Below are 19,242 nucleotides of genomic sequence, written 5' to 3' on the forward strand. Positions count from 1 at the left end.
TTTGACAAAGTTTTTGCTCGCGTGACTTTTTAGAGTATATTCTAATGACTGGTACTCCGCAACTATCATCTGCTTCATTAATGGAGTGAAGTGGCAGAGGGAAATCAAGAGAGAGTAATGACATCCAGTGTTTTTGTTCACTAACAGCCCCACACAGCTACTCTATCAGCAGGAATTTTTGACTGTACCTACTTCTCAAGCCTCGTGCAGCTATGCATTGCAGAAGAGCATATAAGCTGCCCATTAAAACAACTGTTCTCAGCTCTGCATGCATGTTTATAATGAAACATCTGCAGCTCTTCCACAAATCTCTAAATATTTTTCAATTATCACATCTTAAAGATTTGAATCAGTCCTAATGAGCTGGCAAAATATCATATTACTGCAAATTTTACATTGTACACTAAGACCCTAGGAAAAGAATTCAAACCAAGTGAACTAAAAAAAAAATAATCCCTTGATCTGCTATCACAGAAACAAACTCACAAATATGTCAAAGCGTAGTATCAGCTCTAGTGTGGGTTCACTTCAGTGACAGCATGAAAGCAAAGAATACTACTAAACTTCTCCACAGAAAGTTGGGAGCGAAGATTACATGGGAATATTGTTTCCCTCTGTATCCAAAATGAGGAATGTACAAATCTAGCACATGAACCACATCATGACTTTTAGAGCTGAGGAACACTAAGTCCCTTGTGTAGTGCTCACAGATTATTACGATACTCTCAAGGCATTTATTTAGCTTGCTAGAGGTAGGAAAACAGATGAGTATATGCCTGTATTGATGAAAAATATACATGAACACGCTGTTCTTTTTTTTTTTTTAAAGGCTTAAACTTACTAAATCATGCATCTGCCTGATGGCAATACCTCCATAATGAAATTAAAATAACTTAACAGTTGGATATATACACTCTTTCTCACTTGACTATTATGTTTTTGTGACTTTGTTAGCATTTCTTTTTACATCTGAGAAAACACCATCGCTGACTAAAAGACAAGTTTAACATTTTCATTTCATGCATAACTTCTTCAAGTAAAAGACCTTCACAGTTGGAATGGAGCATTTAATCTGCTGAATTATCGTTGTTCTTCAAAATTTACCAATCCATGTTTTGGATGGATTTGTGAAAGACCGGGCAGTAAACACCTGATTAAGCAGGTTACATGAATCTGCATACAGATTTTACATTAGGGTTCTACAGAAATTTCAAATGATTCAGAAGTAATTGCAGGATGAATCAATATGTATGCATGAACCTTTCAGACATATAATTCATATCAGTAACAAAAATGGGATATATGCCACAAAGTGGTATGTAAAACACTACCCTGCAACAGAATACTCAGTAACGGTTTGCATATAGGCTAGTATTTACTTGTCTATGCTGGTTAACTTTCAATCTAACTTCTTTTTACTTGCCTGGACTGGTACACACAAAATGGCAGAATTTGCTCTACCAGATATTATGTGAGTGCTGTGATATTCAAGTGTGGACAAGTGAACAGTTAATTAGATCCGAACAGTAATCCTGCAGGGTTGTGCAAGCTCCTCTCCTCCTCCAAACAATCCGTCAAAAAACAGAAAGAGAAAATGAAACTCAAGTTCTCTCAAATCACAGCAAACAGCGATGGCCAGAGCAGGACTCAAGCGCCTGGGCACAGGCTCCTCAAAAGTTTTTGCTGATCTGGACTCCCATCACAGTCCAGTTACCTCACTGTAAATTGTTGTTCTGTGTAAAAGTAACTGTTTTACTCTCTATACTGATTTATTGGGGGAAGGGAGAGAGTTAAGTGATGAGAGGAGACAGTCCCATCACAGATGCACATGGTTTGTTTCAGTCAGGGTTACATCCTCTCTTACTCCACTTACATGTTACAAGGCTAGAATAGAGCAGCATGGAATATTTTCCTAACGACTTGAATTCTTAAGTGAGGAACGTGCTACACAAATTAAAGCAGGGCACCAAGAAGATTAAGCGCTTAGAGAAGGAGATGAGGTAGCAGGGTAACTGCAGACTTCAATGAGAAGGGAGAGAACCCAGCATGAAAAACAGACAGGCTAAGAGAACAGATTTGTGTTCCTGAAATGCTTATTACCATTTCAGAGAGATGACAGCAATCAGGAAAAAAACAGGAAAAAACAAAGTGAAGCTCGTGAACAAGCCGAGAAACATCTCCCTTGATATATAGGCATTGACAGAAACATGCTACCACACGAGAGTAGTATCAAAGATGAACTAGTTTGTTGTAAGGCAAGTAACATGACATGATTTCCTCAGACTGAGTTTTTCCACAAACAGGAGCGGTACAACTGCAGAACCAGCTCCCTCTCATGACAAACTGACAGAGCCAGGAAATCCAGAAGGCACCATCGGTGTAAAGTGTCAGCCACCATTCAGCAAACAAGAAACCCATGTGACAAAGCACACATTATGAAATATTCCCCATAACCGTGTGAAGTTGTCAATGAAACCAGGTCCTAGTTTCAACCTTTTCTGTATACATACTAGAGACTAACACGTTCCTCCAAGCTCAAACAGGAAAATAAAGACTGCTGACTGACCTGAATTTGGACATCACTCTCAAAACAATCCTTTCACTTGCTCTGTGACAGGGTCAAGGTCAATGTCATAGAAGCATGGCCTTGTGGGCAGTCCTGGCATGGTGCTCATCTGTGGGAACAATAAAACAAAGTTATACTCCTGCACCTGTAAGCAGATAATCACTCCATCCATGTAAACCTCAGAGTAAGAAAAAGGCTGGATTGTTCATCATAGACTCATGTCAAGCTTGATTTTTAAGTGTATGCTTCTAAAAGACAGGAAAGAGAAAATAAAAGCCACAAAATACAGGCTATCACATCAACCTAAGAATAAACTCCTTAACCAAACAAATACATTTTGGCACCTACTTGTTCCTCAGAATATTTATCCAGAACATTTATTCATTTATATCCACTGGAGAAAAAAAATGACACTGCAAAGGGCAAGCACATAATTGCCTGAATTCACCTGCTGATATGAATGTGTTGAACTTGGACCTCTCCCACAGAAAACCAGTATATGGAAGCAGAATTAATGGCAACATTTTCATGACTGATTACTTAATGCAAGGAAGAAATTGAAATAGTTAAACTAAACACACATGGATTATAGCTGAATCCTAAATTAGTAGTTAGAATTAGTAGGTTGAGATAGGAAGCTAAAGCAACTCAATTATCTCAAATTATGCATGAATAAGATCCTGATCTAGCATAAGATACCAGCATCTGCATTCATTTAAACATGCAAATAGTTTCATGGACTTAAATTACACAGCTAACTACGGCTTCTCACCTGCCCTGCTCCAGGAGTCCCCCGCTCCCTCATGAAGCCGATGTCTGGAGAGCAAGGCTCAGCAGAATAACATTATTTTTCAATCTGCTCATCTTCTCCTGCTTCAGTACCTTGAGCCAGGAGCAGCTTCCCCAGCTCCAATGCCAGCACTGGAACAGGGTAAAGGTTGCAACTGTGGGGCAGTATTTAAGGGAGGATCGGTTTGGGTCAATTTGAACCACTTCGGATTCACACCCTAAGTTTTCCTAAGATGATAGTTACTAGCCCTGAATATCTCCCTGTATTTCGACTAATTCCAGGCTCTCTAGAAATAGTATTTCGGCTTAAGGACTCCACAAACCCTTTTGAGATCTTAACCCTAGAGTTGGAGGACGTAGGCCCTATACTAATACCCAAAGAGATGAAAGACATCATGATCTCTGTAACAAACTGGAGTTCAACATAGCTCGACTGTTTATTGGCTAAGAGTCTTTAAGCATTAAAAATTATTTAATAGAAGCCAGGTTTTGAGGAACAAAACTTCAGCTGGGGAAGTCAGCCGAGCTTATTAAAGTTGGTGGTTAATCTGACCCCAGGAGGCAACCTTCAAACATGGCTGTGCAGGGAAAAAAAACCCAACACAGTTACTCAAGTACCAGAAATGCTCCAAACCTAACAGTGACCTAAGGGAAAGGTCTGATTAGGGTATGTTTTCATGATGTGAGCTGAAGCCTGTTGCTGAAAGGGCATGGTTTCACCCTGTGAGCCCATGGGGTGACTACCCCTTGGAATTGTCTCTGGCATTCATCTTAAAGCAACCAACCTCCTTCAACACATTGAACTGATGAAAATACACATTTTTTGTAGCCAAGTTGGTTCATGAATTAAATTTGCTTACGGCATGATCAGATCACCACCGGGCCACGGGCTGCAGGGGAGCAGCCAGAGTACACCACAGCCAGCCATTACCTCCCAGCTGGGTGGCTTCCTCCCTCCATCCTCCCTAATGCGCAAGGAGCACAGCTCAGCTACAGTGTTCTCTCTGGCCAAAGGCAAGCTCTAACAAGCTAATTGGCCTCAAAAGAGGAAAAATACATGACCATCGTCCTAGCTCCTCCAGAAAGCCAGATTTACAGCCCCTCCTTCAGCAGGCTGTATTTCTTTATAAGTCAATCTATTCTGCTGCATATTCAGTGATGAGTTACCATCTCCGTTCCGCTTCAGCTTTGCTCCAAATGCTTGTGTAATGTGTCCACCGTGGCAATACAAGCAAAGTATAAGATCTCTGCACCACAGTCCCACTTACTTCACAGAGCTCTGCTGCCAATTGAGAGGTTAATCCCACACTGGGAAGAGAGAAATGAGCTCAGGGAACTCAGTACTGGTGCAGCCATCATCTCACTTGAAATCTAGCTTTGAAGAAAAAGTGCAATGAACTCTTTTAGTGGACTCAAAACATTTCCTCTGTTATTACATGCAGTAGGATTAAAAGATGAAACTGCCAGTTTGTCTTGACTAAACCCCACCACTGATTGCATTTTATTGACTGACATTGCCTTAGCATTTTAGCCAAGTACTAAAACACTTATTACTATTATTTATAATCTGGCCATATTAGTTGGACTACTACATAACTACGGTTAGCAAATTATTTTCTGTCTCAAATTCATCCCAGTTTATGAATTAATGCTTGACAAATTACTGCCTTAATAAATTACATTTCACTGGGAGACAAATGAACTAATTGCCAAAGACAACTTTCTGGTTGCCCTATGTATGCAGTTCTACATATATGAAAGAAAGTTCCAAATCCCAGGTTCCCCCTCCCCCCCCCCCCTTTTTTTTTTTTTAGTATATCTACAAGCTTAGTAGATATATAGTCTTCATTTTCCCTGTATAATAAAAACAAGAATCACTTTAGAGGAGTTTTTCCTTAATTTTTTTAAAAAGAAATGTTAAAAAAAAGTCCTACATATGTGTTTTGGGGTTTTTTTTTCCCATAGGCCCAGTTCTACACTGGTGTAACTCCACTGTATTAACTAATGGAAATCTACTACAGCTATAAAATGTGAACATCAAAACAGTTTATTGCCACCTCAAGGAACACAACTTTTCTTATATTGAAAATTTAAGTCAACAAATGGAACGAGTTCACCTGAATTAAAATTACTGCTGCGTAAAATGAAATACAAGGTAAAAATATCACAGATGAAACACTTCGGGACAAATACCTATGTGAATTACAGAGACAAAATAAAACACATCCTGTCATTGTCCCCATGGCCCAGACTTCCAAACAGGCAAATGCCATGTAGATTTATGATTATTTCTCTCCACTCTCATTATTTGGACATAGGAAGGTAACATGCAACAGAATCTATCCCTTTTTCATTACGTCAAGGTCAATAGGAGGAGATGGCTGGCTAGCCAAGGAGATTACTAGTGATTATTCCCTTGCCAGCACTCCATTTTTTTCCTGCACCCAAAAAGGCAAGAGAGAAAAGAGGGCTCAGTTGGCCAAGAGACTGAACTGAAGCTTCAGCTGACTGGCTTTCCACACGGCTGCGGGTTCAGAATTATCCTCTTCCCCCTTGCTCTTTTGCATCATGCTGAATGAAGGCACTAACATGCAAGTGCACAGGCTGGTCTTAACCCCAGCAGGCACTACCCAGAAGCACTACCCTCTCCCTGCCCTAACTAACTGGAATCTAGATTTTTGTGCACCGGGAGGATACTAACCTGCTCCCTGGCTGGAGCACAAACCGCACCTGCACAGTGGCTGGCAGACAACCTCCATCCTGCCCAAGACTTTCTGAGGTAACTACTTACTAAAATTACTTCTTTTCTAAAACTTGAAAAAAGGAGAAGGAACAATGAAAGAGAAAATATGCCTAAAACACGAACCCCTTTGGTAATTAGCAGGTATGTACAACATGAAAATACCCACAGTAATTTAGAGTCATCAAGCAGCTTGTCAGGCATCTCATACAATATACATCCTCTATATATTTCACAACTCTCCACTCTAATATAATGTTATTTGGGTTTTAGGTTGGTAGCTATGCACATCACACAATGTGGCTGTGAGAAAAAGAGGAGAAGCAGCAGTAAATGACAGCACATTATCCACTTATGACCACAAGCTGAATTTAGGTAGCCAAAATAAGTAGTATTTAATTTGACCAAGACAGTTGTTATCATACGTCCACTGGCAGAAGGAATGCATAAGGAATAAATTCTGCACCTTAAGACTTAATGCAATTCATACAAATGCATTATGCAGGGTATAATTAAGGAAAAAAAAAGTTTTATTAAGAACTCATCCAGCTGCTGCACCAAATATATCATTTAGGCATTAATAGGAACTAGTTTTGTAGGAACTCACTGGAATGAACCATTTTCTTCGCAACCTGTGCAAATGTCTACACATCCACGAGAGAAAATCAGCTGCAGAAAGGCAACGTGAAAAATATGACACCTATTTATTACTACAGTACTCTTATGTTTAGGAGCCAAAAGCAGCAAGTCTTACAGTCAGCTACCCTGAAGATCATTTGCGCTCCTGGAAATGCACAATTGGTGAAAGATAAAACATGATTTTAGTTAAAAACAGGCTGAAGGCTACTGTTATTTATACTAGGCATTTATGATCTTCCAGAAATTTACTTCTATGACTAAACAATTCCCCATGCCCCTACAAACCTAAGGAGCTTTCCTACAAAAGGAAGATGGCAGTTATTTTTCAGGGAGGCTATATCAAAGTGCTGTTCCGCACCCTCTCCAAGAACACATCCACTCTCACTACAAGAGTGACTAAGTCGAGCTTCACCGGAGTTTTATTTAAACTGCAGTTAGATGTTGACTTGTAATTTCAGTTGGCCATGAGGTTTACATAACAGTTGCACAGTCAAGTGCTAGGACTCTGCTATATAAGTTTCTTGTAGTCCCAAGAGGATCTACGCTTAGTTTCCTTTTTAGTCGTACAAATGCCTAGCAGTGGTTGACACATCCTGCCTTCTACTTCAAGTGTGTATTCATATACATTCACATATATACATGTGTGTGTCTCTCTCTCTCATATACACGTAGATGAAAAATCCTTACAGGACCTGAGATAACCTTAACCGGATTAGCACAATGGCACGATTTGCAAAAAAGATGGTCCTGAGGACTACATCCAATTCAAGTTTAGTGTCTTTTTCACCTGTAAGACGTGTCTGCTTTACAGGCATAACATGGTTTCTAAATAGAAAAAGAAACCCAGAGAAAATAGATGACTAGAAGACACTGAAAAAAGTCGACAAACAGCTCATTGAGGAAACCTCTCTATTCCCTGGCTTTTGGAGTTAATGTTGTATTTGACAAAAATGCAAGTAGTTCACATTATCTAACTGTATCCTTTTGTTAATTAAACAAGTTAAGACAACCCACAACCAGTTCAATCTTGAAATACTGCAGGAAACAGATGTTGCTTCTCAAGAGAATTTAGCACACACATGACTTCAGAGAAATCCTCAATAAAATCTGATGGGGTGAATTGTACATCACATACTCCCTCAGCACGAAACGATACAGGATGAAACTCAAGACCAGCGCTATAAACATGCATGCAGAGTGTTCAACCTGCCAGAGTGTGTTGAAATCCTGAGGCCTGGCATGCAGGACCTACACTTCACGGTTTCAATAACATTTCCCAGTATGTTTTATAGCTCCGAGAGACAGATCCACTACCAGAAATTTGCTCCCCTGCAGTGCATCTGTCAGTCTTGGCACATGTGAAGCTGAAAGGAAGAGCTTTCCTCCCTTCTCCTAGAGACCTGCAGGGATTTCTTCAACCTTGCCTGCCTCTAGGCATATTTTATCTAGAGCGTCATATCACTCCTGCTGACACCTGTGGTGCTGGCCACGCTCTGGAAGCTGGCACCAGGGGAGTTGCAATCCATGGAGTGGGAGAGATTAACAGTTACCTCACTGCACTGCATAATTGGAGAAGTGAATGTAGATCTTATTACTTAAAGTCCCTGCACTCTCCATTTAAACCTATACTTCGAAATTTTTCATAACACTATCCATGCAATGAGGATAATGGGTAGAACTACAGCACTCTGTATGTGACAGTGCAAACACTTCCAGTGACTGGTCACTTATTTAATCTTCAAACTGGACTGTCCTATACTGCACAGAGGCACTCAGTGTGCAATGAAGAGGGAAGCTAGTGCACAAAAATCAGGCAGTATATCCTAAGTATCTCCAAGATCAGCTCATAGTTTGTTCCACAGAACTGGAAAAGTTCCTTACTCTGGAACCGCAAAGCTCCGTCAGTTCAGAAGCAGCTCATGTTTCGAACTACAGAAGAAAAAAATTTACATGAAAGTCACAGAAAAGAATAATTAAGAGAACAGTATTATTTATCTTAATCAAAAGAAATACAACAGAATGAAATGGCCAAAAGAATATATGCACAATATAGTCTACACACATCCACTCACAAATACACATCCAACCACACCTAGCAGAGATGGAAACAATGCTCAAGTGACCTTTCACCACCTCTCAAAAGCAAACAAACCTCAAACTCTCACATTAGGAAAAGCAGATGCACAAAGGAGGCAAGCTGGGGCTTTCTTGGAAAAGTATCAACCTTTAAAAACAAACTAATAAATTCAGCCTTGGAAATGGCAATAATTTCTAAAAATCTACTTTAATAGCTACAGAAAGCTTAAGAAAATATTGTCTCATTATTTTTCATTGCCTGAAAATAACAAGGAATTCTAAAAGCAGCTAAGCAACAATCTACAGTTTACTTTTAAGCTTTAATGAAAATTTGCCAGATCTTATGATACCCAGAGGAGGCAGAAAGAGTGACGATCGCATTTCCTTCTCAGGATATCTTTAACAAAAAGAGACCTTGCTGCAATGTATAAGAACCATCGCAGCAAAAAACTCAACACATTGCAACTTTCAAAGTGATCAAAATAATGTTTGAAAAGGTGCCAATGCTATCCCGACACATGCTGTAGTATTCCTTGCAATAAATGGCTCTGTTTGACCAGCACACTGACTGATATGAGGGGCAGAAGTCCACCTGGCATCAATTATTCTATTATCATTGTCTCTTACTTTAGTAATTTCCACATTCTTGGCAATTCTTTGATTCTCTGGAAGGATGTACAACAACAAAATGCATGGACATTGCTCTTCTGCCATCAGCATCTGGATGAAGTTAAAAAAGTACTGAGCATTGATAATACAATCCTCATCGACCTTGTTGCCAGGTGCTCAGGTGAGGCAGAAGTAGCTTCTGCCCTGTTACATCCTCTGAGGGATTTCCAGGACCCTACAATACACTCATCTTGAGTGGAAATAGTCTGAACCTGGAAGTGATCCCCTGGGCACTCTAAGGAAAAAACTAAAACCCACACAACAGTCCACATCTGTCCAGTCCAGCTTTTGGAGAGACTTGTGGGTGTATATCCCAAATGAAGCAGGGGACAAGAGGAACTGGTCAGTACTTGGTTGGCCAAGATCTTTGCGAATGGATCAGTTTAATACCACTGGAACACAATGTTGTTGTTAGTAATGTGTTGAAGCACTGAAGACGCAGAACCAGCATTTTGCTAGTTATTAAATACTTTTTTTGGCACAGATGTAATCTGTAAAAGAATGAACAATTTTCCCGATTAAGTAAAACATCTGTGACTCACATGACTGCAGTTCCTCTCAGCAGAGTTGTCTCAACTAATTTTCATCTTAAAAATTTATAAAACCGTACTTGATGCAGAAGAAAATGAACCCCCTTATAATAGCACAATGACATCAATATTTTAAATTTTACTCAAAAAATATTTCTCTTTTTTCATACCATCCACAACAGAGCACGATGTTTCACAGGGTATTTATTCATAGCTGTTTTCTGCCTTAAGTGACCGATAAACAAAATACTACAAAAATGAAAGCCACAAAATTCAAACACCCTCTCCCCCCAAAAAAACCCCAACAAACCCACAATCACAAACCAAACCCCAAACAAACAACCACTAAGGAGATAAAGGGGAAGAGAGAAAACAGGACTACAAATTCCTGGTGGCTTGTTCCAAACACCTCCCTCCATCGCAGCCCACTCAAAACCATTTCCAGGAGTAATTGCTCCCTTGGCCAAGACCTACATCCTGATTTTTCTTTTTCCTTCGGGCTTTCGACAGAATCCCTGGCAGAGAATTCTTGCTCACTGCCTCTTGTACAAAATCACCTCCTCAGCTAGGAAAAAATCCTTCCCTCCAGCTCACTTCTAATATCCTAGGGCTGTTCCCATTCTTGAAGAGTGTACAGTGCTGGATAGTGCTGGAAATGTGCCTCAGAGGGAGTAAATCCAAAAGATAAAGGTGCTCCTTTCATGTGCTGTTTCAAGAATAGGAATATCCGAAGTATCTGATGTTCATGTGTACACAATCCTGCTTTGTCCAGTGGTTGAGTCTCCTGGTGAGCAGAAGGTGACAAAGCTGCACCAGAAGCCCAGGTTCTGCTGAAGCAGAACAGGTTATCTGGTATTTGGGGAAGAGAGGTCTCAAATGGAACCATCCCAACGACCTTGCTTTTGCACAGGGACTCTTAATTTCCTCCTGTTAATTTTTACCAATCGTTTCTCTAGAAGGGCCATTCCTCAAACACCAAGAGCAAATCCCCCTTTATGATCTTGATCTCTGCTACACCTTTTGGTTTAAAATCTTCATAACTTCCATGAGACTGACCTTGCTGGTCAGACAGCCTGACATGTTATCACAGGAAAGCACAGAGCCTCAGTTACAGCCCAGAAACAGGAGACAGTGGCCACAGCAGACTATGTAAAGCTGCTCAGCATGCTGCAAACTTTACCCTTCCTAGTGAACTATACTAGGAAGAGCATCAGGAGCACCATCCAGTCATTTAAATGACAAATTATAATACAACACGGAGGAATCCCAAAGATTGTATAATTATGCTGAATAAAAGCATATTTAACTGCTGCCACACTAGTCCTCTTGGTTAAAATTAACTAGATCCACTGACATCTAAGTAAGTAAAGCTCCCTAAGAAACACTGAACCAGGAAAAGATGATGTGTGTGTGTTTATATATATATGTATTATACACACATATATATAGGAAGAACAGCTTCAAAAAAACTTCAAGGGATTACAGCAAAGGACCACTTAAAATTAGTTATTTTTCATTGTTAAATCAACAAACTGGCTTGGTCTCATTACATGATTTAAACTAAGTGCCAGTGGTGAGCTTTATAACACTAAAGCGTATGAGAATTTTGGAAAACACTTGAAACAACAGGAGTCGCAAAAGTGGAAGAGATGACTATACTTTTCTAATCTCATCAACATAGACATGATCTATTTTTCAATACTCGGAAACAATCAAACCTAGGATATACATTTCACAAGTGCAGAAGTACAGTTTAACTTTCCATTCTGTAGTTATTATGGGAGATATTGGAAAGAAGAGCCTAGAATAGCGCCTAAAGAATGATCAGCTGTGGTGAGCACCAACCACTATGACTGTACTGTCATCAGGTATCAACCTGGAGGACTGAGCATCACTAATCTTCTTAGTTCAAGTTTCAATATCTACTTTCATAAGTCACTTTTTGCTTGGAAAAACAATATTAATGATTTGCTCTTTGTAGCCTTTAAAACACATTATTTTGTAACAAACTGGAAATAGACAATTATGAATATACATCTTATACCATAAATCTGGATGCGGCTGCTTTCTAACCATCCACAATTTCAACCCGTCTCTCTCGAGGTAAATTGCTGTTTCAATACGCTAGGTCAATGCTACCTTAGCTGCACTGAAGAATTAAAAAACTTTTCTATTTATTCCTAATCCAGAAGATCCAGAATGGATCCAGGTTGGCTGCATACGAGGACATTAAACTGTTAAACTCTCTGTGTAAATCATATTATGCAATTCGGTTTGTTCTCTAAAATCATATCAGAATGTACTGTGGTTCCCTCTGACAAATGAAAAATTAAGGATATTACTCAGATCAGCAATTTTCACCTTACAGACTATTGACCCACTATTTTAAGAGGTCTCCGAAGGCTGCTAAGAAAAGTGAGCCTTGAATAACCTGTGCTGGAGCTCACACTTCTCCTGGAAAATGGGCAAGCACAGAAATGCTTTGAAAAAGCTGAAAGCCGCTGACTTGTGATGCACTAGTGCCTTCAGAAAAGCCACCTTCTTTGTAAGTTTTCTGAACTGTGCTAACAGCTGTAAGGAGAAAGGAAAAAAATCTAGCCATGAATGTGTGACTTAAGAAGACACTAAACCTCTAATTTCTGTTCAGTTAGAGAGAGAACCATGAGTTAACAAGCTGCCAGATAGATTTAATTTTCAAAGGAAACCAGAGAAAATGTTGTTAACTTAAGCAGGGCACAATCTTTATCCTACAAGTGACAATCCTTACATAACATAATAAATACTTATAAATAAAATTATTTTCAAAGTACTTACAAATATGAATTAAATACATTAAGTACATCTAGGAAATACATGAAAGAAGATCTCCATTTTAAAAGGTAAGTGAGAGAGGAGGCAGGAAAAAAACGGTTTGCCAAAAGTTGCTGAGGTGTTTACAGGAGCATGGAACATGAAATGAGCAATTCTCATCTTATCTCATATTACAGAAACTCAAAAATAACTACGCTAAACAGTTACACTGCATGAAACATCTTTTGCTATTATATAATAAGTCTTTATATCAGTACTTTTTAATGAAACACAATTTCTTCATTTCTCACGCTATTCTGAAGTACTCTTGCAGTAAATCACTTTTCTAACCACAGTTTCTGCCATACAATCAAGGATAACAATATATTTATATAAACAACAAAAATGTTAGCAAGACTAATTAAAAGCAACCATATTTGGAAACATACTTTTTTCCAGTCTGAAAAACAAACTGACCCCCAAACAGTTGGTTTGTGAGTGGCATTCAGTATTTTTCCCAAATGAAGCATGTGAAAGGAAAAAAAGAGGAAAAGTCATAATGAATTTCTGCATCCCAACACAAAAGAAGCGAGCACAGTTCTACTTTGTGTCTGGACAAAAAACTAGTACAGGGATGATCTATAGGAACTCTTTCTCAAGCATTCAGAAAAGTGTAAAAATCGCCAGAGAAAGTTTATTTGTGCCTATACGGGGAAAATCATAAATAGACTAAAGTAAAACTATAATACAGAAATTAAAACCCAGTCAGAATATAACCTCTCTAATACCGAAGTGAACAAACTAGCAGACAAAACCATATGTTTTATTTGTTCTTATGGTATAGCCCTCATGCTCTTCCTAATCAAAACAAGGCCAGCCTGTAATGAACTTTCATTTTTGGCAAACAAATCATTTACAATTCCACTGCTCAGCCAGAGGCATAACAAACAAAACCCACAACATATCTGCTAAGGTTCAGTCTGCCTCCTTCCCTCCAGGTGACCCCATGAATGAAGGCTCCCTGTGACAGCACACTGACCTTCCCTGAAGAGCTGCAACACCCCAGTAACGTGTTGCTACTCACTTGCCTGGGCATCTTCCTTGAAGGAAGGCTGCAGGTGAGCAAGAGTGCTCTCTTCTAGACACAGACATGGGTTGTGCTGCTGTCTCATCACCAGTATCCCATCCAGCCACTGAGATTCCTGTAGTTATTCTCATATGCAAATTGCTTGTTGTTTATTTGGGGGAAAACACCGCTTTATCTTCGCTTCCCCGTTACATTTCTCCTTTGTCAGACTGCTTAAATACTGTGAAGCTATTTTTAAATTGATTTTTTGTGAAAGTTATTAAGAAATACAGCTTTTTCTTTTTTCCCCCAGATAAAAGTAAAGAGACAAAGAGCTTCACAACCTCAGAGGGAGCTTATTTGTGCTGTCACAAACATACCTGATTCCATTCTGGCCAGGTTACCTGCAGAGCAATTGGTTTCCATGTCTACTCACTGCATCACATCTTTATTACAGGTGCCAAATACAATGGCATTGATGATCTTTACTGAGCTGGATCAGAGCTCTACAGTCAGCACAGCTCATTTAGGGCCTCAGGCACACAGAGTCTGACAACTGCAGGGCCAGCAGCACAGCCCTGCTTCTCTGTAGTGCATAGGAAAAAGGCTTTAATCCTTGCGTGTAACTGCATGTTCTCTGTCCCTTCTGCTCTTGCTAGTTTGCTGCAACTGTGTGTGAGCCTGCAGGACAGCATAGAGCACGTGCTTGCCCACAACCGAGAAATACAGGAGCGGGGAAAAAGTCATCAAATGCTGACAAAGATGGGAAGTATCTATACCGACTTTGAGGCATTTTTTTGTGAAACAGGCTTTTATTTTCATTTGATTCAGTTGAGTAACAAAAGCTCCTTGTGCTTTGCTTTCTAAATGTACGGAGCAGCGGGGCAATACGTACGCACAGAAAACCGGCGCAGGGTGATCAATTAATACAGAAATCACACACTGGAAATCAGGCAGGCAGTGAGTATGCTGTATCGTGTCAGATCAAGCACATGTGTCCCAGGGTTTTGTCTCTTACAGTGTCTGGTGCCAGGTGCTTTATGGAGAAAAGCTAAAACTGTGGAGGTTGACAACACGATCTCTGCCCAACATTGGGAGCTGGCAGCTGAAGACTGACCAAATACTTGAACCCACTGCTTAGCACTTTTTCCAAATTACTTACTTATATTGATTATAACCCTGCATATTGTTGATGGCTATAACCTTTTAGAACTCTTGTTAAATTCTTGGCCTCAATAGCTTTCCTGTGTTAATGACTTCCACATTTCAATCACACATGAGAATTTCCTTCTTCTATAGAAGTATTAATGTAGATGCCTGGCAACGTCTCTTCACAGACCAAAGAAATATTTCAAAGGGAAACTAGTTTCCAGGCTGTATGGAAACAGCTTCAGATAACCTCAAAATTCTGTGTAACAGCACTGGGACATAATACAGGTATAAATAAAAGGCTATGAAATTCGCAAGACTTCAGATGTTATAGATACAAATTTTACAGGAACACAGCAACTTAAAAATTCTTGGCTTTCTCAGTATTCCAGTTATTAGAAACATATTAACATGTCAAGAGTCCTGAAACTGTGTGAAGAAACTGAGAATGACCCAAGAAACTTTAATTAAACAGATAGAAATAAAATGGTCAGGTTACTAAACAATATGAACCTATTGCCAAATTGATCCAGAGGTAACAGCAGAACTCAGATAACAGTAATTAGCTTTAAAGATACATTTTAATTCAGCAAGCCTATACAAAACACTACACATCATACTACGTGCAAGCTGGTTTTTAAAACCAAATTCAGTATCCTGTTTTCATAAGGGAACACTAACATGTTAATGTGTGGCTGTATTGTAGTCTGTAATATTATTCTGCTTTTCAAGATTACTGTCTAGTAATCTACTAATTCATACTGTAGCTGAAAAAGATACTTAACATGGAATTTTATTTTTGTGGGACCCATCTTATAATGCGAAAGTAACTTCAATTATGTATACCTAACAAATGTGATACCTTTCACAACTGAAAAATTTTCTCTTTCTTGTGAATTGTATGGCATCACTCCTTCAGTTATACCTTTTGAGTTTCATCAAACCAGCTGAAGCAGCTGCAATGTCACATGAATCTTTACTTTTTTGTGGACCTGCTGGGACTACTGGGGAGGGCAATGAGAAGCCTGGCAGATGCTGAAAAAAACAGCACGGGTCAGGAAGTCATTTCTGTGAGCAGCTATTTGTTCTAACTGCATTTGCAGATGAATGCCATACAAGGGGAAGCTGGTATTTAACAGGTACTGTGCTCAGATCTATTTCACTGCCATTAAGGCTACTATTAAAAAAAAAAAAAAAAAGACTTAGTGAGAGAGAAAGGAAAATAATTGCATACGCAGGGCACAACTCCAAATAACCCAGGAGATTCTCTGCAATATCATTATTACTCATTTCCTATCATTAGATTTTGTCCCTTGCCTAGCTCATTCTGACCTTTAAGGCCTATCGTCTCTTGGCTGATGAAGATCCCTTAAAAAGCTGCAGTAAGCAAAAAGCAGCCCTTCACACTACTCTCCCCTCAGAGAGGGCTGTAGCAGGCATGGCATAGGAGCCTTGGCTCCTCCCCAAGGCAGCAAGGATTTACAGCTTCCAGAGCACAGGCACCTGCACCCAAGTTGCTGCAAAGAGGGACAAGGCTGCAACTCTGCCTGTCTGGCCATGCTCCAGCTCTCTGAGGGACTGCACAAAATTTAGGACTCTGATTAACCAGCAAGAACAGTGGGGAGAGGAGTAAGAGACCAGATAGACTCTCCTCAGCTCTTGCTGCCCAAATATCTCGGTCACTTCTTAACTAGTTTCTGGACAACTACTTTTCTTCTGGAGTGATGCAAAGCAAACCAAAAATAACAGAGTCTTACCTGCAAAACACTGAATATAGTGAACTATAACCACTGTGGAGCTGATTCACGAGCAGATCAGATGTCCCTGCACTCAAGGCACCTCCATCCCTCAGAAAGGCAGAGGCCGATCCAGCTTCAGCAATATGATTTTCATTTGCAGACATATGTCTGTCAGAACCCTAAATCTCTTACTATACTACCTTTGTGACTGATATTAAACATATGTCCAGAAAGAATCAAAGGCAGTCAGTTGTCTTGCATCTGAGAAATTTAAGACTTTTCCTTACTCAAGTGTCAAAAAATATTAACATAACTTTATAGTTTCTAAAGTGGAAAGATTCCAAAATCAGGCAGTGTTCCTTGTACCTGCAGTGATAAGTAGAAAAATATTTAGCTATAATATAGATCTATAAAAAAACCCAACTCTCCTGTAAATTTCTTTCCCATCTGGGAGAATACTGAAATTGTCATGCTAAGTTCTCCTCTACAGAATGTATTTGGTTCTGAATCAATCCCAGAGAAGACACCAGACAACATCAAAACAGAAGCCTTTAACTGCCCCATAAAATTAAGATGACTTTATCCGTTAAAGCAGAACTTTTATGAATACATCTCTGGAAAATGGTACCCCATGAAACCACTTGGCATTACACTGCAGTTATGTGGGATTCATCCTGTATATTACTACTTTCTTTTGAACTGTATTGAAAATCATATTGAAAGGCCTACAAGAAAGCACATTATTAACATGATTAACATGGCTTTTGTATCTGGGAAACACAATTCAGACCACATCTTTAATTAAATGGTTCATTTGACCTAAACAATCCAAGGAAAGAAAATGATTAATATCCCTTTAGAAAATGTCATTTTAAAGTGTATCAAATGTTTTCCAGCTGCAAGGTATACATAGGCTTGGCTAACATTTCAGAGAGGATTCATCCCATTCAGAAAAAAGTCTTTTATCCTGGAATAAGAATGCTCACAGCCAGATATACCAGAACAGCCATTTTGCCTATATTTTAATGGTACCTCACTTCAGCATGACACATGTGCATCTGTGTTGTGGGCATTTGTGTAGGTATTCATAATTTTCCCATCCCAGTTTGTCTCTTTTTGACTACGGCGTGAGTCTCCCAATTATGGTTATTTTGTAAAGCACATGTAAAGCATTAGGAAGAAGGCGTATAAATTATTCCTTTGGTGAAAAGGTGAAAGAATCCATTCTTTTGACAGACTTTGGCAGTAGCATGTTTATCAGGAATATAAAGAAAGTGTGGTCACTGACTGTCCCAGGTTGCTCAGCTACCAGGTTTTCTGGCGCAGGCGGCCTTTCTACACTCAAATTAGGACACTTTGCTGGTAAAATACACTGATACAATACCATTAAAGCACACCTTTCAATGACTGTGGCCTATCTTCAAGAGCTCCCATCCCTTAGCCTATTAGATAATTCATTCAAACAGACAACTCAGGAATGGAAACAAAGCTCCAGCGCAGAGGAAACACAATTACTGAACTTGATTATCCTTACGTAACATGCCCATTTTGCCTTACTGACTAACCTAAGCTACTAGGCAGCCTTATTTGCACGTACAGACTCGTGGTTCTCATTTTTTTATGCTTTGCCATGTAGGAGAGACAAGTACGTGCTTCAAAATGAGCTACCAAGTGCTTTTAATCAAAGCTTCTCCTCCTACTCCTGAGTGACTTCAGTTCAGCTGGTAAAACGCAGAGCTGTTTACACAGATCTCACCTTCACCACCTCTTAAAGGACGTCAGCTTGCGGGCAGCAATGTCACCTTGGGTCTTTCCCCTGAAATGGTGGCCACAGCACAGGCATTAGGACAATTTTTATTTCTTTTTTGATCGATTACCCGGGAGAGGGAAGACTAGCTGTAGCACTTTGGAGGCACTTGTGATTTGAAGTCTCTGAGGTTTTGTATTTCTTTTCTTTTATGATGGCTTGGACCACTTCAATAAGCTTCAGTATCACTCTGAGTATCTTCCTCCCTCTTACACATAATCCTTTACAGTTTTTATGTCCTGTTCACCAACAGGTGAATATTTGAAATAATACATCTATTTGTATAGCTGTGCCAGACATTCCTCCTATGCCCTTCCTGTGCTGCGTTTGTAATTGTATCTGTCTTTCAGAAATTCAGTTAAGGGACAGTTAATGAAAATTAATTAAATTAGTCCTCTGACAACACAGAGCAGTACCACATGACACATTACAAGTTCATGATGGAAAAATGAGAAAGAAGCAGCGAAGTATTGACTCTTCTGCGTCCTTCAAAATACTGAATAAAGATACACTGAAGTTTCTTGTTAGAAAGGATGGCATGGGATACACAATGTGAAATAGCTGCTGATTTCTAAATGAGGCAAAAGGGAAGCTGAAAAAAAGAGAAAGCAGAAAGGCAAAGTAGATGCAAGTGTAGAATCCTGGATGGTCTTTTTTCCTAAAGGAAAGAGCATATGGGCAT

At 39.5% G+C, this 19,242-nt stretch overlaps 1 protein-coding gene across 4 annotated transcripts in view; it reads right to left on the reverse strand.

Annotated features, from left to right (window-relative positions):
* The window catches only part of MTHFD1L (methylenetetrahydrofolate dehydrogenase (NADP+ dependent) 1 like), a 158,523-nt gene that overhangs the window by 4,156 nt on the left and 135,125 nt on the right, over positions 1-19,242 (reverse strand). For all 4 annotated transcript variants that reach the window (XR_008449309.1, XM_054063516.1, XM_054063517.1 and 1 more), the window contains one exon: positions 2,567-2,675. Coding sequence is in view for 3 of the 4 variants with exons in the window: in XM_054063516.1 (XP_053919491.1) it covers positions 2,586-2,675 (90 nt within the window). In the remaining variant the exon portion in view is untranslated. The remainder of the gene's footprint in view (positions 1-2,566; positions 2,676-19,242) is intronic.

This window comes from Cuculus canorus, chromosome 3 (genome assembly GCF_017976375.1).
Source record: "Cuculus canorus isolate bCucCan1 chromosome 3, bCucCan1.pri, whole genome shotgun sequence".
Taxonomy (NCBI): Eukaryota; Metazoa; Chordata; class Aves; order Cuculiformes; family Cuculidae; genus Cuculus; species Cuculus canorus.